We start from the raw sequence: 21,447 nt of genomic DNA, 5'->3' as shown, positions 1-21,447 counted from the left end.
ACTGTGTTTTTATATGTTTTTCAGTTACTTGTTGTTTTTGACTTTGATTGTTTATGATTATGTTATAATTGTATGCTATACTTTTTTATGGGACTTATTTTGGGATTGTTTATGTTCTGTGATATGTATGTTGTATTCTATTATATGTGTTTGGTGTTATGTGTTAATTGTGTGAATCTTGCTTGAGTGGGTTAATATAGATTAGAATATGTTAGGAGTGTGAGGAGTGGAAAAATCTAGGTGGAAGCTTCAGAGTTAACCACGCCGGGCGCGACTTAGCCACGCCCAGCGCACGTAGAGTAAATGGGCCTCTGCCAAGACCCGCGCCGGGCGCAATTTCTAATTGCGCCCGGCCCAGCCTTCATTAAAGCCCCTGGAATGACCAAGCCCGGCGCATTTATTGGGGCGCCGGGCGCATTAACTACTGGAAGGTCTGAGCCTTAAATACGCCGGGCGCGTCTCTGCCAAGCCCGGCGCCATACCAGATGAGGGCAACTCTTGAGATTCTACTGATACCGCGCCCGGCGCGGGAGAATTGCATGCCTGGCGTGACCCTTCAGGTGCCCCATTAACCTCTCACAACTGCCCACTCTCCTCACTCTCTCAACTTCCCACTCACTCTTTTACTCTTCCACTCTCTCTGTTCCGTTAACCTCTCAACCCCTCACTCTCACGGCCTCTCTCACTTCTCCACTCTCTCAACCCTCAACTCTCTTCCCTCTCTCACGCTCTTCATCTCTCTCAAATCTCTCTCACTCTCACGTCTCACTTTTTCCCACTCTCTCCATCTTCCTCTCATTCTCCATCTCAAGGGCACGCATCTTCCTCTCCTCTCCTTCAACAACTCAAGTAGGCCTTCTCTTTTCCTTTTCTTTTTCCTTGTTTTTCAGTTATTTATTTTTCTTTTTTTTTTTTGGGTCTTCTTGAGGGTTTCATCAACCTGCATTGGGGTGCAATCGCGCCAGGCGCGGTGCCTTCGGCTAGAGCTTCGAAACGGCCCGTTCAAATTCCAGAACAGCCCATTTTGGACTTTGGAACGACCTGTTCCATGTGCAGAACGGCCCATTTTGGAATTTGGAACGGACAGTTCCAATTCCAGAACGGCCCGTTTCAACCTTAAGAACAGTCGGTTCTGATCTTGGAACAGCCCGTTCTGGGCCATTTTCAAAAAACGTTTACTTGCGCCCGGCGCAATTCCTTTTTACGCCCGGCGCAGTTGGTTCCAGAGAGTCCTCTCTACTCTCTACGCCCGGCGCAATTATGTTTTGCGCCCGGCGCATTTGCTTCCAGAGAGAGCTATATGCTCTCTGCGCTCGGCGTACAAGTTTCAAGCTCGGCGCATACACCTCTGAACCCTTGTTTTTGTTGGTTTTAGTTTCTTTTTAGGTTTCAGTTTCAGTCTAAGGTTAGCTTTCATTGTGCTTTACCTAAACTGGTCATCCTGGTCTATCTTATTGTGCTCATCTATCTGCCTGGTATTTCTTTGGTTAATTTTTGCAGATGGCCTCCTCAAGCAAGCACCCCCGTGCTGGCAAATCGGGCCAACCTCCTCGCAATCCCAGTCAGCCCTATTCCAATCTCTTCCTAACCAAGCGGAATGAGACTCATTTTGAGTCTATCAGCAGCAGGAAATTTATTCTGGAGAGGCGGGTGGAGTTGGAGGAAGATATGGCCCCAGAGTTTCAGGCTGAGTTGCGCAGGCGCCGGTGGGACCAGCTTGGTTCCTATCCACTCCCGGCCAACATAGCAGTGGTTAAGGAGTTCTATGCCAATGCTCTGAGACTGGAGGAGGGCATTGTGCCATTTACTAGCTATGTTAGGGGTGTGCGAGTCCCCTATGACGTCAGGGTGATTAATCAGTTTCTGGGGACTGCGCTGCGGGCTGATGAGGAGAATGAGTATGGCAACTACTCCACTGCCACGATGGACCCTGCAGACGTAGAGGCTGCCATCTGCATGTCGGGACTGGGGTTCCACAGGAACCGATCTCAGCAACCTCTACATGTGAAACGCCAAGATCTTCTGCCAGTGGTCAGGATTTGGTCAGCATTGGTGCATGCCAACATCCTCCCGTGCTCACACGTCTCCGACCTGTACTGGACCCGGTCCATACTCATGTACTGCATTATGACACAGAGGACCGTGGACCTGGGCGACATCATCTGTATGGAGATCTCTGGCTGCGCCAACTTTGCACCTGACTCTACCCTTGGACATCCATCGCTCATCACGCAGTTATTCCAGCTTGCAGGTGTGGATGTCACCAGAGCCTATTCATGCCGCTATGCCTCAGGAGGACATACCCATGGAGGATGTTGCTGCTCCAGGCCCTCCACTCACTCTCCATCAGCGTTTCGACGCACTGGAGGGCCGCATGGAGACCTATATGCAGAGGCAGGAGGACCGGATGGAGTCCCTCCATCGCGGCCAGTTGTTCATATTGGATACCTTCAAGAGTTTCTCCCTGCACGCCGCTCCTGCCTACGAGTTCCCCACCACTGCTGACTATCATGCTTACACTAGGTGGCCTGGGGACCAGGCTCATCACTTTGGGGAGGGGGTGGAGCTGTTGCTGATGCTGCCGAGGAGGATGGAGCACCAGCTGCGGATGATGACCAGATGCCTTAGCCTACTTTTATTGTTTTTGTTGCAGTTTAATTTTCTATCTTTCATTTGTAGTGTTTAACTGTTTTTGTCCCAAAACTCAATTAGTATATTCAGTTTCTTTTTGGTGATTACTCTGGTTGGTTCAATTTTTTGTGAATATTCTGCTTTAGCACGGTTTTGAATCTTGTTGATACTTGCGTTGCTTGTGGTCGATTCTGGATTGTAGTTTGCTTGATGTTTGTGGTGCATGTACCTTAGACATTTTCAAGTTACGTTAGATATTTAGTTCAGGACTAGTTGCATACGGGTTTCAATGTTGATCATAGAACTGAGCTGAGTGTGATAATTTGTGGATGCATATCCGGGTGAGGTTTGAGCCTAAACACTGATGAGTGAACTACGCTTAAGTTGCATGATAGACTTTGCTTGAGTTTCCCTGGTGGTTTGCTTATGTTGTGTACTTATATGATCAAGACATTCATATTTTCCTTATTTTGTTAACCTTCTAAGCCAGAAAGCCATTTCCACTTTTCACTTGACTCATACCTTCCTAAGCTTAAACACCACACCTTCCACTTGTCCCAAACCATGAAAAATTAACCATAACCTTTGCTTTGGTTAAGAGAGCAAATTTATGACATCAAACAAGTTTGGGGGAGTTGAAGAATGGGAAATTTTGGGAAAAAGAAAGTATGTGGTCAGCCATTACAAAATAAATTCAAAAAAAAAGCAAAAATATTAAGATGCAAAAGTGTAAATATGCATCTCATAAAGGCTAATGGCTTGGATCCGGTAAAGGGCATGTGCCAAAATGTTGTATTGGGGTATGGAGAGGGACATCATTGTAAAATCTCAATTGCTCTCTTAAGCTATAGCACCTTCAATCCTTGAAAAAACCATGAAATTGCTACTGCTTAACCCAGATTTGCCCTAATAAAGACCTTGTGATGAGTGCCTGCATTTTTTTTACCACTGGTTTCATTTGGAAACGAAGAGCAAAGTTGAATCATGTGGTGTGAGTAGTAGATATGAGAGAAACACTCACCCTGATACACTAGTGTGCATAGAGAGAAACACTTTCCTAGTGAGGATGCATTCACAGATAGTCATTAACTTTTCTCAGCTCTTTGATCTCTTTTGAAACCTTTGTTTGCACCTTGTCATGTTCCATTGCAATAATTGTGACTGAAAGTTCATCTGAGGTTCATGCTTGCGAAAGGAAAATATAAGCGAACTATGATGTAGAATTGGACACACATGCATTGCTTGTTATCTGCTAGATTTATTACCTGTTGCTTGAGGACAAGCAAGGTTCTAAGTTTGGGGGAGTTGTTAAGTCTCAATTTTACTTCTTTTTGGATGAGACTTATTAAACAAATTCCACTCATCCTCTGAACCATTGCAATATAATTGTTCTCTTTTTGGTTCATTTTGTGTGCAGATATAACTAACCCAAATTCATCTAACAATACCTTAATCCACCTCATTTTTGTGCAGGTATTGAGTGAAGAGTGGAAAGTTGAAGACTCTTAGGATTGGAAATCTAAGGAGCTAAGGAGCAGAGCAGAGTGGTTGCGCCGGGCACAACATTAACCGTGCCGGGCATGATCGAGACAGAGAGTTTCTCTGGAAGACATTGCGCCGGGCGCAATAGGAATTGCGCCGAACGTGTACTTAGGCAGGAAGCGCTGAACTTCCCTGGAAGGCCCTGCGCTGGGCGCTAAGAATTATGCGCTGGGCGCGAAACCCTAATCTGATCTCCCCAAGCTCGTATTTGAAGCCATTTTCGAGGGTTTCTCCCTCATTCACACATTGGGCGCGTTTTAGGAGCTGTGGAAGGGATTCCCGGAGCTTGGAGCCGTTCGTGTGTGGGTCTTTCCTTCGGTTCTTCATATCTCCTTTCATCTCTATTTTGTATTTACCCTCATTGTTGAGTGGTTCTACCCATTTTTTGTGGGGTTAGATGTAACCAACGAATTCTAGTGTAATCCTCACGTTTTCAATGATATATATGTTGTTCATTCATTGTTGTATTGTTTCTATTCTTAATGCTTGCCTTGGATTGATTCTCCTTGCATGATATAGGTTCCATGGGTATTGGAAAATAACCTTTGAAACTAGCTCTGAAACAAATGCCTAGTGGGAAATGTATCTAGGAATAGAGCTTGGCCCATTAGTAGTCTTAAACCCTAGTCCGTAATGCGGGTGTGGATATTGGGTACTCAAGGGATTGATATTCAATGTCCGCACCTAGGCTCTTGCTCTAAGGGATTAGGTTTGAGTAAACTTATGGGTTGACTAAGCAATGCATGTAACAAGTGATTAAGGATTCATTAGTTTAACATTTGGTGAAATCTGACCCCACAATCTCACAAAAACCACAATACCATTTCCAACCTTTTCCACTCACAAACAAATATTTTTATAGCTTTCATTCCAATAGTCATGCTCTTTAATTCCCATACATGACAAACTACGATTTGGAATTATTCTTTAGTCATGAATAGTCAATAAATGCTTATTTTACCTTCTAATCCCTGTGGATACGATATTTTTACTACTTGAACGGCCGGTATACTTGCCGTGTTTGAGACCGTTGACAAAACAATAATAATTTAAAGTGATAACAAAAGTGGTTTTAACGGAAATCTCAACAGTCAACCTCAGTCTCTTACTAAAAATCGCTTACAGATTGCGCCAATTTCTTAATATATGATCTTTTCATATGCTTTCTTTTTAAATTAATAATCTTTATTAGATAAAACGTTTTTCTTACAGGATTAACAAAGAGAAAGTTTTTATAAATTTGTTGTCAATATCATCAAAAAGGGACTGATTGTAAAATAAAAAAATGACCTTGAATCCCTCGAGCCTCGAGAAGCTATAAGTTTTAATGATAACAAACGAAATTTTTCAGGAAATCTTTTTAAGATGAAGCAAACATCATATTTCGTCTCTAAGACGAAGTACATCAGACGAACCACATAATTTGAATTAATGTTACATTTATTTCTCGTTATAAACTCAGATTATCTTTTAAGAGCATTGAATACTTTATTCCTTAATAGATTAAATGAGAAAACTTTCTCGAAGAGATCAAAAATTGCCAAAAATGGAAAGTCAAATCCTTGTGTCAGAAAGAAAGAGAAAGATCCCAGAAATCACGGAAAAGTGGATAGAAACTCTAAACATGCCACACTACTCTGATTCAACCACTACTTTTTTGTCTTACCTAAACGAGATGATGATAAGTAACTGCAAAGATCAGAGAAGAGATGGACATTTTCATGCAAAGCATTCAATGCTTGCAGCAACAACTAATTTACTTTCTCTCTCTCTCTGATCTCGAATAGAAGACAGATGAAGCATCGTGAGAAGATTACTCAATGGTCATTTTTTCCAAGCTACTATATAAGGGATTCTCAATCAAGAACAAAAGAAAGGAAGTGCAGAAGAAAAAGATATACAATAAGAAAGTGTTAGCAAGAAAATAAAAGAAAATTAAATGCATACCTTGTAGAAAAACTCTGTCTTGTATAGTTTATTTGTGTTTAAGTTTCATAGCAAGCTATCCTTGTAACTTTTTTCATATTTATTTGTAAGGGTTAAACCTGAAGAGACTTGTTTAAAAAATTAATACTTGGTGATTGAGCCTGGAGAGGCTTGGTTTAAAAGAATACATAGTGTTTGAGCTTGGACAGGCTTGATTGTAAAAAAAAACTTGGTGATTAAGCCTAGAGAGGCTTGTTGAAAAAATACTTGGATAGTTGCTTGAAGAGGCAAGTCAAAGATTACTTAGGTTGAGCCAGAAGTGGCTTGTTGAGAGAATAATACTAATTGTATCTTGAAAAAGATAGTAGAACCCAATCTGATTGAATTAAGAACTGGACGTAATCTCTATCTTTGAGACGAACCAATATAAAAAAAATCTATGTTCTTTCATTTGTTACTTCTTGGTACTTCGTCTGTCAAAGTTTTTACTACTTCACTACATTTCAAAAGTGTGAGTTTTTGATATACATTATTCAACCTCCCTTGCTTTTGTGTATCTTTTTTCTCCAACATAAGACACTTATAAATGTCAAATTAGTCCAATGTAATGCTCTAAATGATGTATCAATTATACATTATCCATCACCTGTATAAAGAAGTTTGAGGCTATCGAGAAAAAAGAGAATCAACAATCTTACTTATTCATTCTTTGTAAAATCTCTAAAATTATTTTTGTACCTAAAAGTTATATTACCTCTTGTGAGTAAGATGAGTCTTTTCAGTTATCTTTAACTAACTTAAAATGTATGTTTTAGTTTGAAGTTTGAAAATACTCTGTTTTTCTTTTATAGAACATTTGGTGTTGAAGGTCGGAAAGATTTTGTTGTTTAGAGAATATTTGAGTAGTTTGCTTGAAGCGAAAAATCAAAGAACACTTAAGTTGAGTAAGAAGTGTCTCGATTAAAAATACTTGTCTTTTTGTAAAAAAAATGGTAAAATTTGATCAAGTTGATCAAGAACTTAACATAGTCTTGATGATTTAGACAAACTAATATAAAAATATCTCTTGTGCTATGATTTACTTCACTTGAACTCTTTTAGGTTAACTTAACTATTTCATTATTTTAAAAAGTATTGAGTTTTCAATAAATACTATTCAATCTCCTTTTTATTGTCTTCTTCTCTCCACAATTAATTCATAAAAAAATTAAAAATCATCATAATCAAGCAATAAACTCTGTGAGAAATTATACAAATTCTTTTCATTATTATTATTATTATTATTATTTATATATAAGTAATTTCATGTATATTTTAGAAACATAATCTGCAATTGAAAATGTCACCATTACAAACCCTAAAGACTAAGATTTTAAAATGTCACCATTACATAAACTAAAGACTAAGATTTGATCTCCAATTTAGAAATAAAATTACGATTAACTCTTACACTAAACCTTAAGGGCAAACTTGGTATGAATGGTAATAAAGAACACTTCACCATATAACTTTTGTATGAGATGCATAGATCGTGTGGACAATAGGAACTACTAATTAATTAATAGGAAAAGAAAGTATGAAATAAAAATGAAATTAACTTCTTCTATAATGTGAGATTAGCTTATTGGTGAATTAAAAAAAAACTTTTAAAGAAACTAATATAAGATAACTTTTACAAATTAAATATATAAACTAATTTTAATTAATAAAAAAAATATTTTAGTTTCCACCATATTCTTTTTTGTAAACATTTTTAAATAAATTTATCTAAACATGTAAAAAAAAAAAAAAAAAAAAAAGTCAAACGATGGAAAATATTTGTATCCTCGTTACCATGCTTAGTTTTAAATTTTACCTACCATTCTTGGCTGTAGCTACATGGACATATGCTAACTTGGTCAAATGCAAAGTCGAAAATTTCATTGTTTTAATCACCCTGTCTAATGTGTTCTATGCAAGTCATTTGGCTTCTTCATATAAATCGTATATACATTCTAAGTTTCTTTGCTGGCCGCAGGCCTGCCTGCTACTTTCCTTGATCATTAATTTTCATTATTAACAATTTCCACGTTTTCTATTAAAATTATGTTACGATATTTATTTGAGAGAAATATATTTATGTTATATTATATACACAACTTCACATTAATATTAATATGGTCTACTTTTGACCTAAATCTCATGTTTGTTTTTACCATATTTGATATTTCTCTTCTTTGTTCTCATGAATTGTTGGTTTATATGCCAATATTTTCCCTCTTAGAACCGGCATGTCAAACTCTATATAAAGGGGAACATTAATAAGCCACGACACATCCTCAATATTAAACCCTACAAGTCACACTTGAGACAACCATAGCCATGAACAACTCAAGGATGGTGCATGTTCTCACGACCATCATTTCCTTCCTCGTACTGTCCCAAACCGTGAACTCAGTTTCTATCAACTTCCCTACTTTCACGCCGTACACAAACGCCATCACCCTCGAAGGCGATGCCAATGTTTCCGAAGGCGCAATTTATCTCACACCCGCGACTCCCTACAACGCGGGTAGAGCCTCTTATGCTGCACCCGTGCGCCTCTGGGACGCCCAAACGGGCCGGCTCGCGGGCTTCAACACGACCTTTTCCTTTGTCGTTGGGCCATACGGGCCCGGGCTCATTGGTGACGGCATCGCGTTCTTCCTCGGCCCATTCAACTCCAACATCCCGCAAAACTCAAGTGGCGGCTACCTCGGACTCTTCAGTTCCGACACCGCGCTTAATGTTTACGAAAACCAAGTGGTGGCTGTGGAATTTGACTCCTTCAGTGGGAACCCATGGGACCCACCCTATGCCCACGTGGGCCTTGATATTAACTCCATTGCTTCGGTGACGACGGAAGAGTGGGAAACTGGAAATGTTACGAATGGGTTTGTTGCGTATGCCACTGTGAGTTACGAGCCTGTGGGGAAGAACTTGGACGTGGTTGTGACGTACCCTGGAAGCCGTTTGAACGAGACTGAAACTAGCCTCTCGTTTGAGATTGATTTGAGGACCGTTCTGCCAGAATGGGTTAGAATTGGATTCTCTGGTGCCACGGGAAGCTTGGTTGAAATACACAAGGTCCTTTCTTGGACCTTCAATTCTAGCTTCTACTAGGACAATTATATGTGTGTCTTCAAGTCAGTCAATGGCGCAAAGAGGGCAATTTCGTTCTGTGGTCTAATGTTGGTTATTATTATTAAGTTGCTGATTGTGAACTTTCTCTATTCTTATTAAGTTTAAAATTTAATGTATTTCAATTTCATGAGAAGTAGACAATTTTCTTATGATTGCATAAAAAGTACTACTCTTTCCCCCCATCATTTTATCTTCACACAAAATTTGCCTTTTATTTTCTTGTAATATCGTATGTGTTGAAATTAATAAAAGCATTTATTATTTATTTTTCACTCACTTTTGAATGGAGTGGGTTTGAAGAAATTTTGTTTTAGCTGATTTTGTTTGACCAATGCTTGAAAGAAATTTATACAAAAAAAAAAAAAAAGAGAGCTCATTTTGCTCTAGATAAGTGTCAAACCGAAGTCCATGGGGTTTAATTTGAAAGATTAATGAACCGCAACATCAACATGCTTTTGGTTATAATGCATGAGAAAAATAATTTTTATATTTTATTAATAATATAAAATACATATTTAATAAAATATTAGCTTATACATTTTAACTAGTGATTCAATAGTTTAATGATCAATAATCTATTGATCATGTATTTTGATTAAGTCAATCACTAATCCTGTTATGATAACAATATTTACTAATGGAAAAATATGGATTCCATGATAGACTATTTTATTATTTTGAAAATAATTGTTATAGTAAAAAAGACAGTGATATTTTTATAAATAAAGTGAAATATTTTATATTGGTTATGTTTTAATTGATGTAAAAAGTAGATTTTATATGATGTAAAATATAATATTAAAGGCAAATTTAATCTCATATTAATTTTAATCTTCTTCGCGAGGCAAATCATTGCATTTGCACTTCTATCTTCTTCACAAAAACGTTGTTGCAATCTCTGAAGACATTCAAGACATTGTTCTTCATCTTTGGCGACCTCTGCCATAAAGTGACGTTGTTGCCTCCGTTACTCCTTGTCATTCGCGGTGGTTCATTGCAATGCTTCACGTGGTGCTCCTTTGCCTCCAACTCACTACTACAAAAAGACTGTTTTACATCGCTATATTTACATTGGTTGTAGTAAAACCGATGTAAATTATAAATACGGTGGCATACTTGTAAATAAATGAAAAATACAAACATATTTTACATCGATTTTGGTTATGACCGATGTAAAAATAGAATCAGGAATTATTCTACATCGATTTTTCTTATGACCGATGTAGAAATAAACCCTATATGTGCGGCCCGTGAACACCCGTGCCACTAAACCCTTTCACTCAGCAACGTTGGTAGCCGCTGCGAGCAACTACGGAGAGCAAACTCCGTTGAGAAAGTTCTGAGCCCTCTTCTCCCTTCTTTCGCCCACTCTTCTCCCTTCTTGTTCATCACCATTGACAGACCCTAAGATTAGTAGGATGCCACGTCTACTTGGACGACACTGCTCACGTGTCCGAGGTATTCGTTCGGTTCGTCATGCATTGCACTGTGTTCAACCGAAACGAAAAATGCGGGTTTCTTTTTTTTTTTGTATTCGTTTCAATTGCAATTGTTGTTGTGTCATTTTCGAAAGGATGCATAGCCGTGTTTTGTCTTCATCGTATCGATTCTAGTTGTTGTAATAATAAGTACAGTTGGGGAATTGTAAAAGAGTTTGAAGTTTACGCTGAATTCTTGTTGCAGGAATCAAGCAGAGAAGTTCAAGCTATAGTGAATTTTCTGAAACCGGAGGTTTGTTTCTGTTTTGAACTCAGTAACACTTGGTTTGTGAATCGATGATTCTCGTGCTTGATTGGTTGTTCTTGATTTCATGACGTGCCTTCTTGGTTTTGTGGATTTTAAATGTTGAAACTCTATGGCTGGTCTTTGTTTGGTGTAGGTTGTCTTCCAAGAATTGTGTGCGAGTCGGGTGGCAGTGCTTGCCCTTAAGAATCATAAGGTTTCTATCTTTTAACTTGGTGCTTTTCTAATTATTGTATCGTTTTTCGGGAGTACCAGCCTCCGCCCCGCCCCCCTCTTTTGAACTGTTTTGTTCGAATTTGTAATTTATGTGCATAAGAGTATAACACATATGAGGAAATAAATTACACTTAGAGAATATCAATATTCTTCTTTTCCAATTAGTTTCAGATGAGTGTAAAGTTGGAAAGATAAACTATCATATGTATATTCAAACTTAGCATCAGCTATCACTACTAGAAAAATTAAAATTAGAGAGGGAAAAAATCTGTCACTAAACTTCATAAAATTCGTCACAAATAAGTTAGTAACGGAATTTGTGATGGAAATGATTCCGTCACAAAATTTGGCGTCACAAAATATTTAGTGACGGATTATTTTCTCCGTCACAATTAGTGACGGAATTAAGGCGTCACAAACAATATAATTTTCGTCACTAATTTGTATCAATAAATGTTTAGAAATTAATAAAAATCCGTCGCAATTTGTGAGGGATTAAATCCCTCGCAATTTGTGAGGAATTAAATCCCTCGCTATTTGAGAGGGATTGAGAGGTATGTGAGTCCGTCACAAATTGTGATGACACAAAATCCCTCACAAATTGTGATGAAAGAATCCCTCGCTATTTGAGAGGGATTAAATCCCTCGCTATTTGAGAGGGACTGAGAGGTATGTGAGTCCGTCACAAATTGTGATGACACAAAATCCCTCACAAATTGTGATGACACAAAATCCGTCACAAACTGTGATGCCTATAATTGACTAGAATCCGTCACAATTTGCGACGGATTTTATCCGTCACTAACTGAGATGAATCCCTCACTAACTGTTTGATGACTAAATTTTGAGGAAACTATTGTTTTAAGAGTCTGGTAATCGATTACCTATACATGTAATCGATTACCAGACAATGAAAATCATATGTTCAAAATTTACTTATTAAAAGGTTCTCTGGTAATCGATTACCCATTTATTGTAATCGATTACCAGAGCCTATTATTGAAACAATTTTAATCAAAACAAAAATATCAAGTCTTTTTTATGAAAATGCATGATATCATTTAAAATGAAGATAAAAGAACAATACAGACATCAAGAGGAGTTCCCAAGTTTAATGATGTGCTTAATCGGCAAGACAACACATGAAAAATAATGAATGACCTCTATCAGTGTAACTATGACAATAAAGCTTCATTGGAGTATATCCATAACCATGATACTTTTCATCATTTAGAGATCAAAATCCACAAGGCACACATTTAGGCAAAGAAACCCCTTCAAACAATACACATGAAGCAACCTAATTTTACTAAGCTAGATTGCTTATATAGTGATGACCTTCTACCTATCTACCAAACATACAATTAATAGAGGCAACATGTTCCAAATCAAATCATACAAAAATTCAAATACAGGGGAAAAAATTCTTAAAATTGATTACCTCTTTTCCCGGCCTAACAAGCCTCAAGGCCACCTCAGCAGCAGTATTTGCAGTAGCAATAACATCAGTTGCCCTTCCTGTGACAGGACCTTCCTGAAGAACATGAGTGTGAGCCACAGCCGCGATGAAACCATTTATATGACAAGTCAAATCACTACAAACAACCAAAGAAACTACCATCAACTTCCCAATAATAGCGAAAAACACAAATTTCATTCCCCCTAACAAAATTCCTACTAAGAAAAAAAAAACCATGCTCAAAAATCTTACATTTTCAATATATCACCTTCTTCCAACACTGTCTCGTCACTGGCTAGTGGAGAGAAATGGCAAACCACATTGTTTACAGATAAGCAAGTTGGGAAAGTAACACCTCTCTCAATCTTCCTCTTCACGTTCTTGTACACATTTCCAGTTTGTCTGTACACACACATAAAACAAACTCTATAAGCTATAATCCAAAAATATTAAAAATAAATAAATAAACAAAACAGCAATTCCGTATGCATATATGAACATGTATGTTAAAAAAGTATCACAATTCACAAATAATGCTCCTTCATATATAAATAATAAAACCTTACTCTCTAATATAGGAATCGTGTATGTTTACAGACATTCACGATTATTTTCTCTTGCTTGCCATGGTTTTTTGGGTGACAGGGGAGATCTTGGTGATGATGGTTGGTCTTCGAAGATTAAAGGACCCGGTTCACTATCCTGGCCATGGAGCAGAATGAAAAACATCAAAAAATCAACTGAAGTCGTCAAACAGTTTATAACAGAGCAGGATATTATAAAGGATTTCAAACCTTTCCACTACAATCACCAACAGCAAGCTTGACCTTCTCACACACATTAGATTTACAAGTGAAATAACCTCCATGTTCTTCCTCATTTCCATCATATAAAAAGACAATCCCTCTATAAATGTGCTTGACAATTCCTTGTTTACCATGCAAAATGACATAATAGATAAGATATCATGTGAAGCATGAAGATTCCAAATATACCACAAAGAAAAACCTGCTCAATCAGAGATAACAGACCTTAGATGGACCCTCCAGAACCTTGACAGTATCATTAACCAATATAGTCTTACAGTGTTGATCTAGGGTAGTAAGTTTCAAATCAAATAGCCCACTCTTTATTTCTTGGCGTTCAATAGTTACAGCAACAGGTCCATCTGAACTATCTTTAAGAATGTATTAGACAGGGAATTTAGAATAGAACTTCCATTAAACAACAGGTACTCAATCAAAAAGCTTGGAACAAATGACATTGTATAAGCTGAATCCTGTACCTTGTAAATATCATATTTATCCATGCCTACTATTACACCGAAATCCTTCTTACTGCAATGACAAAGATTTGTCAGGAAGGAAAACAAGTGTAGGAACATACAGGCCCACACATGTGAATGCATCTGTATGTTTGCCCGTGTTTGAGCGTGTAAAGGTGCATGCGCACACAAGAGAAATAATATATACAATACCATGAGTGTACTGCAATGGTAAAGATTTCAGCAAGTACATATGTGCATGGACGTAGATGTGCGTGCAGCAGATGAATCATGTGTATCCATTTTTGTGCATGCTTGTGTGGGTGTGGGTGTGCACGCATGCATGAGAGAAATAATTCATGTTACCATTAATTCTAGCTACGTAAAACATGGACTTACCCAAAACATACTAAATTTACATTCACTCAAACAAACAGTGTATGAGTACTTTTTATGCTTCACTCCAGAACAGAGACAACAGATAATCACAACCAGTTACACAAGTCCATTTTCACTTCATGGTGACTTACAACCATAAGTTTACATTCACTTCACGATTTCACAATATATCATATTGCAACGTTAAAATTGAATCACAGTTCCAGAACAACTGGAAAAAAGATGACAATCGTCATACTGTTGAATAAATGAAATGTTGAAACAAACTGTTGCAAATTAAACCCAAAGAATGGGAGACTAATAAAGTGGTTCCTCTCCAAAGAATGGGAGACTAATAAAGTGGTTCCTCTCCAAAGAATGGGAGACTAATAAATTAAATCCAAAGTACTATTCTCTATCACACGGCAGCAGGATCGTAAGATCACTAGATTGCAACTTTAATTTTTAACAACATTCCATGGCAAAACAAATATAGTACAAGCAGATACCAAATGGAAACTAAAGGAAAACCAGCATCATCAAAGCAAATATATGAACTGACAAATTAAAAAATATATATAAGAAAAAATCATGTAGGCATAAGTCTTAATACAAGTGTTGGGAACTTCCCTGCAAAGTGGTGCAAAATATCAAAATAAGGTTCAGCTAAAGCAATATTGAAATCAGAAACCCAAAATATAACAATTCTAAAAAGCAGGGAATCAAATTAAAAGCAAGGGATAGTAGAGCCAATTCAAAAGGATAACCAAAGCCACTTAAAAAAATTATGTAGTTAGTGTTTAAAAACATCCAAGTAAATACAATATAGCGCAATGTGACCAGAAATTAACAAGAACACAGCAATGTATTATGTGAACTAATCAGAACAAGAAAATCACCAAGTACACTCTAGAACATCCAAGAGGATCAAAATCCTAAACCCAAAACAATAAAACGTGCCTGCCTTGTTGAGACCAGGTCCCAAGAGACGAGGAATTTGCTTGATCCTGCCACCATCTTGTTAAACAGCTGCTAGCAGTGCTATAACATTCTAAATTCTTGCATAAATAATCATTTGAAATGACAATAGTACTTGAAAGCAAACCAGAGAATAACTTGGAGTTCAAATTAGAGTTAATAGGTGAGCTTCCAACACAACAAAAGTACCAATCCAATTGCTAGATGTTAAAAAATTGAACTTGACAGTTAACTATGTGTACGTTTCACTTTTAGAGATGTTGCAAATATAGTTACTCGATCGTTAGATAATTGATATGCATAAAGGCCAAGAATTAATCATCCAAGTACCTAAAGTTACCTTTGAAAAATAAGCAATTTTCTAAATTTATGCTATCACAAACAAGCACATAATGCAACTGCTAGTTGTAGAATAAACTACAATGATACTCAACTCGAAGCTATAGAAAAAAGGAAAACTGTGTGAGGATGTATCTAATGAAAAAGTTATTTTGACTAGTGAGGGAAACCAATTTTAACCATACAACTACAAATGGATGATTGAAATTAATAGGTCACATGATCATCCCAAAAAGTACATGATTTTTATAATTTAAACTTAATCACTCATGATAAAGATTTAATGGCCAATACCTGTTCCTGTCAATCACACACAAAAAAAATATCATTGATGTCTCTCATACATAGATGTATAGTTTACTGCAGTATCATAAGCTTGGCGGTTCAATATCTTAGACAAGTCAATTTCAAAATATGAGGCACCACTAGGCCCTAAGGTAACTACAATAAAGCACGGTGACATAACAAGAAATTTTACCTCCATAATCCTTCTCCTTGACATTCAAATAAGAATCAGGAAGCACCCACCGAACTCCCGGCAATTCTGCATTTCCAAAAAAACCACAAACCGAATAAACTCTCACTAGCACAAAACACATGCAAAACACTTAAAGCTCAAAAACAACATATACCTTTAATCTTGTAAGAAAGCTCTTCAGACACAAGCGCACCAAACGCAAAGTAGTGCCTAGTCCAAACAGAATATATCTTCATCCGGGCTTCCTCTTCACTGCAAAAACCAAACCAACCACACTAAATAATCAAAATCCAAAACCCACAACCACCTAAGGGATGCACCTCCAATAGCTTCTACATAGCCCATTTAGGTTCACCTTATCATACAATAAGAGCTTAATTTTAATTAAGCCACTAGAGCAAATAAAAATAAAGAACTAAAACTAATTTATGTTAAAAATAAAATTCTTGAAAAAACTAATAGGAGAATTAGCTTATACACAAGGAAAATTATTTCATTTTTACTTGTTAATTTATTGTCCTGAAGAGGCTAGGTATGATGGATAAAAAAAAGGGGTTTTTTTTTAATGTTATTTTGTTACCTTCCGATAACCTTGGCCAAAGTTTTGATGTAGGAATCGATGATTTCGTCGCGGGTGGGGTCGCCTTCGGGCTTCTCCATGACGACGAGCCAGTGTTCGAAGTCGTAGCCGTCGAGGAGGATTGTCGCCACCGGCCCGAAACGGGCTTTCGGCATTCGCGAAGGATGGTTGGACTCTTTTATTTGTTTAAAAATGTGGATTGCTAGAATGACTTATTCTCAAACTGAGACCTCGTCAAACGAGCAATTTTATTAAAAGGCTCACCAATCCATGTTAATCCCAAGCGGGACCCTCCATAGATTAGCGGTTTTCATAAAAAGGAAGGGTTCATGGAGTCGCCACCAATGTTTTACTCAAAACATTGGAAAAAGGAATAAGGCAATTGATTTTTATAAATCAACTTCGGCCATTACAACCAGAGTTGGGTAAGGGAGTCGGTTACGCGTGGGGAAGGTGTTAGCACCCCACAGCGCCCCTTTCGGGTTCCCTATGACAGATTATTTCTAAAATAATAGCGCAAAAATTACTAAATTACCCCTATTTATTATAAGTGATTATAAGCGAAATATCTACATGATGATAATTTAAGTATGCAACACTCAGAAAGCAGTAAAAGAAAGGATTTAAGAAGGAAACCTTTGAAGCGTGCTTTTCTATATATTTAAACAGAAATTGGGAAGCTTTTTGGCGTTCCCTCACTCTACAAGCCCGCTCGCTCCTTCCTAAAAAATAATTTTTGACTTGGAAATCCGATGGATTTCCCTTCGACTTAGTTCGAGACTCAAGCAAAATGCTCAGAACTCAAAAACTTCGTCGGATCAACTCTCCGAGTGATTTCTAGGCAGAGCACTGCTCAAAAAAACCCAGAATACTCAAGAAGAGGGTTAAAACTGTGTGTAAAAGTGTCAAATGACGTCAAATTGACGTCATATTTATAGGAATGAGGCGCAGTACGGCCCCTGGGGTCAATACGGGCGTATTGAAGTTTTTGAACTTCAATACGGCCGTATTGAATTCAGTACGGCCGTATTGAAGTTCAAAGACTTCAATACGGGCGTACTGAGTTCGCCGCGGCCGTATTGCAGTTCAAAATACTCAATACGGCCGTAGTGATCCTCTGGGAGGCCGTATTGAGCTTCATTCCTCCCACTTTTCTTATTTTTGCTATCCTAAGACCTCTAGACCTACAGAGAACCCTCCTAGGGCCTTCCAGGAGTCCTTCTGGCTGATCTTCCTTCAGTCTTTGAGAGCCTTCTAGCTTTATTTCCGACCCGGACAATTTTAGGGGTCTACAAGGATGGTTTCCTTGGGGGGGCGGTTGGACCAGTTGGGGTTGGGTTCGTTGAGGGAGGAGGTGGTGGCGCGTGTGGAGAGGGCGCGGAGGGAGGGGGTGGCGGGGAGGAGGAGGCAGCGGAGGGAGGGGGAGGCCGCGAGGGAGATGCGGCGGAGGAAGGAGAGGGCGGAGAGGGAGGGAGGAGCAGTGGCGGAGAGGGAGAGGGAGCGGGAGAGGAAGGGGGTTAGGGTTAGGGATTTGGGGAAGACGCGAGAGAGGATCTGAGTCGCCATCGTTGGATAATGGAAATGCAAAGGGTTTAGTAAAGAGTGAAAAGAAAAACTGTGCGGGAAAAGTAAAAGAGGGAAAATGATTAAAAAAATTTCAGGAAAGAGTGGTGCCTCTCTTTAGGGTTTAAACTCGTTCCTCTCCTCTCTGTGCGTTTTAAAAATATATTTTTTATTTTGAAAAAAAAAACTTCCATTTTAACTCCTATAAATAATATGAAATAAATATCTTTAAAATACAATTATTTTTAAAATTACTACCTTATATTTTTATTAATTAAATTAATATATAAATAATATTTTGAATTTAAACTTGAAAATAATGATTAATATAATTTAATTTAAATGCAAAATAGTAGTATTTCAAATTTAAAATAATAATATATTTATAATAACAATAATAATAGTTCAATTTTGAAATTTTAACAAAATTTTAAAGTTTTATGTACAACACTTTTTCTTTGGATATAAAAAAATTATATTCTCACCAAATAACTACATAAAATCTTCTAACAAAAACACAAGATCGAGTAATACTTGTCATATTAATATTCTCTCTAAATGATTTAACACAGCTGGAGGTGTGGTGGCCGGCGAGAGACTGTTGGAACGGTTTAACACAAAAAGAGGTGTGGTGGCCGGGTGAGGGACTGTTAGAATGGTTAAACAGAGAAGGAGCTGTGGTGGCCGGTGAGGGAGTGTGGATTCGTTTAACAGAGAAGAGAAAGAGGTCTGCTAGGGTAAGAGGGAGTGTGGATTCGTTTAACAGATTTTAGATTTTATTTATTATGTTTTATAATAAATAAAATCCAATATTAAATCAAAAGATTATAAAAATTATAACTCAAATCTAGGTAAATATTTTGATATTAAATTTATTATATTAAAATTAATTAAATATTTTTATCAACCAAACTCATTCAGATTTTAAATTTTATTTACTATCTTTCATAATCAAAAGAAATCCAATATTAATTCAAAAGATAATAAAAATTATAACTAAAATATTTATAAATTTTCTAATATTAAATTTAGTATATATTAAAATTAATTAATTAAATATTTGTATTTAAGAAATTGTTAAAAATTTTAGATATTTATTTTAAAGTTTTTATTTTATTAAATTAATTAAATTTTATCACTTTTTAATAAAGTGAGTGAATGATAATGAATTAACTAAAATTCAAAAATATATTTTAATTAAAAATAATTTTTTGGTTAATACGGTAACTAAAAAGTATTATAATAAATAATTAAACTAAAAAAAATAAATTTTATAATGGTTATTTTTTTAATGATGTTAAATTAAATATTTTAATTATTTTACAATAAATTAAATAATAATAATAATAAAATATGTTAATTGATATTTTAAATAAAATATATTAAAATATCATAACCAAAAGAAATCAAGTATTATATCGAAAGATGAATAATTGATTTAGTATGTATATACCTAATTTTATTTAAATTATATATTGAATTTAATTTTTACGTATGAATTTTTTATTACCGAAACAATTAAATTCTTTGTTTAAATATATTTATATTATAAATAATATAAATTGTTAAGATAATTCTATAAGATATAGTTTAGATATACTAGTTTATACTCTCTTAATTTATTGTTTAGTTTCCTTAGTCAGTTTTATCTAAATTCCTAAACTTTAGGGATTGATTATGTTTTATGCCTATTTATTTTATTGTATCCATCAATTCAATAACATGAAAATCATTCAGATTCAAGTACTAAGGAAACTAAACTAGAAATTAGGAGAGGATAAACTAGTATATCTAAACTATATCTTATAGAATTATCTTAACATAAATATATAACAAAAAACACAATATTTTTTAAAAATAATGTAATTTACTCTGCTCACATACAAAAATTAATAAACGTACAAAGTAATCAAATATATTTAAAATTAAATAGGTCAAACTAAAGTTTTTACTATAATATGTATTTAGTTTAAAAGCATAGGCTACAAGTTATTTAAAAAAAAACTTATATTACACTTAAAAGATTGATCTACCTGAATAAAAATGAATAATAATATTAGTTATTATTATTATTATATTAAATTTAATGACTATATATAATATATTAAAATTATATATACTATAATATATTAAAAGATTGATCTATTTCAATAAAAATGAATAATAATAATAATAATAATTATTATTATTATTATATTAAATTTACAATAATATATTGAAATTATATATACTTTTATTTATCTTTTTAAATATTAAACTTGTTGATTTATATAATAAAGTGAAATTTATAAGTAAAAATTTGTATACTTTATAATGAGTGTGCATGCTTTGTAAATTATCACTTGAGAGTACAAACGAGAGGTTAGAGTTGTTTGAGGCTAATTTGATGGTATTTCATTCTACCGTTGACTGTGGATAGTTATTACAATGTCAATTAATTCATATGTTATTTTCCTTCCTTTTTCTTTGAGATACATATGAATATATAGTTCTAATTTTATTCATTTGAATCAATTCTAACTCATATTTTTCACAATATTAGGATACTTGAAAACACAAGATCGAGTAATACCTGTCATATTAATAACTTTCATGCAAAATAAAATATTTCCATTTTTTAGGTTGTGCTTATTTCTTTCATAAATCTAAATTAGATTATTTTATAAGTTTGCTTTTAAGCATAAAAATTAAGAAATTAAAGGATATTATTTTATTAACAAAAAATAAGAAATTTATAATTTTTAACTAAAAATTTAAATTTTAAAATTAAAAATTATGAAATTAGAAAGATATTTTTCAATAAATAACTAAATTAGTTAATTATTATTTATTTTATATTTGAGGACATTATCTTCTTATAGTTATTTTAATGACTTTTATAGAATATTTTAAAGGTTTTTAATAATTATTACTATTTTAATAATGAATATTTATGAAAATTAATTTTTGTAATATTTTGATTTTTAAGTAGCCTAAAACGGGCCGTTCTCAAACTTGGGCTTCTACGCTCTTAAGTAAAAAGAGTTGCGCCCTGACTATCAGCTATAGCTTTTGGCCTAGTGGCCTACCATGGTCATGTAATCGATTACCAGTATGTGTCTTCTTGTTAGAGCTGTCAAAGTGGGCTCCAGCCCGCGGGTCAACCCGGCCCAACTTGAAAACGGACGGGCCGGGCCAAAAAAATGAAA

General features: G+C 35.6%; 3 protein-coding genes across 6 annotated transcripts in view; 1 reads left to right on the top strand and 2 right to left on the bottom strand.

The window, feature by feature from the left end:
• LOC145958249 (ERBB-3 BINDING PROTEIN 1-like) overlaps positions 1–13,757 on the bottom strand; it is a 43,881-nt gene extending 30,124 nt beyond the window's left edge. Inside the window, exons 1-5 of one of the 4 annotated variants that reach the window (XM_083074993.1) lie at positions 13,711–13,757; positions 13,474–13,607; positions 13,246–13,381; positions 12,932–13,081; positions 12,233–12,815 (exon numbers count right to left, since the gene is read on the bottom strand). In XM_083074993.1, coding sequence (XP_082931119.1) covers positions 12,626–12,815; positions 12,932–13,081; positions 13,246–13,280 — 375 coding nt within the window. In that variant the 5' untranslated portion in view covers positions 13,281–13,381; positions 13,474–13,607; positions 13,711–13,757 and the 3' untranslated portion in view covers positions 12,233–12,625. Of the gene's footprint in view, positions 1–12,232; positions 12,816–12,931; positions 13,082–13,245; positions 13,382–13,473; positions 13,669–13,710 lie in introns of those variants that run through there. The other 3 variants (XR_014433933.1, XR_014433935.1, XR_014433934.1) reach the window with 3 other exon arrangements.
• Positions 7,984–9,528, top strand: LOC109818637 (lectin 7). The gene has a single exon (XM_020384168.3). It carries the CDS (start codon positions 8,461–8,463, stop codon positions 9,238–9,240), a length of 780 nt encoding a protein of 259 aa, XP_020239757.1. The 5' UTR covers positions 7,984–8,460; the 3' UTR covers positions 9,241–9,528.
• A 959-nt stretch (positions 13,758–14,716) lies between the features above and the next one.
• Positions 14,717–16,866, bottom strand: LOC145958248 (multiple organellar RNA editing factor 8, chloroplastic/mitochondrial-like). Its single transcript, XM_083074991.1, has 3 exons — positions 16,697–16,866; positions 16,271–16,368; positions 14,717–16,182 (listed from the first exon to the last, which is right to left on the bottom strand). Exons 1-3 carry the CDS (start codon positions 16,849–16,851, stop codon positions 16,064–16,066), a joined length of 372 nt encoding a protein of 123 aa, XP_082931117.1. The 5' UTR covers positions 16,852–16,866; the 3' UTR covers positions 14,717–16,063.
• Between the last annotated feature and the right edge of the window lie 4,581 nt (positions 16,867–21,447).

Source organism: Cajanus cajan, chromosome 5 (assembly GCF_000230855.2).
Source record: "Cajanus cajan strain Asha chromosome 5, NIPB_CcT2T_4, whole genome shotgun sequence".
In the NCBI taxonomy this organism is placed as follows: domain Eukaryota; kingdom Viridiplantae; phylum Streptophyta; class Magnoliopsida; order Fabales; family Fabaceae; genus Cajanus; species Cajanus cajan.
The sequence above is the reverse complement of the archived record's forward strand: the minus strand, read 5'-3'. Positions and strand labels throughout refer to the sequence as shown.

What these genes read in the sequence shown, in the direction of transcription:
- LOC109818637 (XM_020384168.3), top strand. Translation starts at nt 8,461, where the DNA reads ATGAACAACTCAAGGATGGTGCATGTTCTCACGACCATCATTTCCTTC.
- LOC145958248 (XM_083074991.1), bottom strand. Translation starts at nt 16,851, where the DNA reads ATGCCGAAAGCCCGTTTCGGGCCGGTGGCGACAATCCTCCTCGACGGC. An exon ending in TTGGCCAAGGTTATCGGAAG is followed by an intron (nt 16,369 to 16,696) that starts GTAACAAAATAA and finishes TGGTTTTTGCAG; the next exon opens with TGAAGAGGAAGCCCGGATGA. An exon ending in GCTTTCTTACAAGATTAAAG is followed by an intron (nt 16,183 to 16,270) that starts GTATATGTTGTT and finishes TTGGAAATGCAG; the next exon opens with AATTGCCGGGAGTTCGGTGG.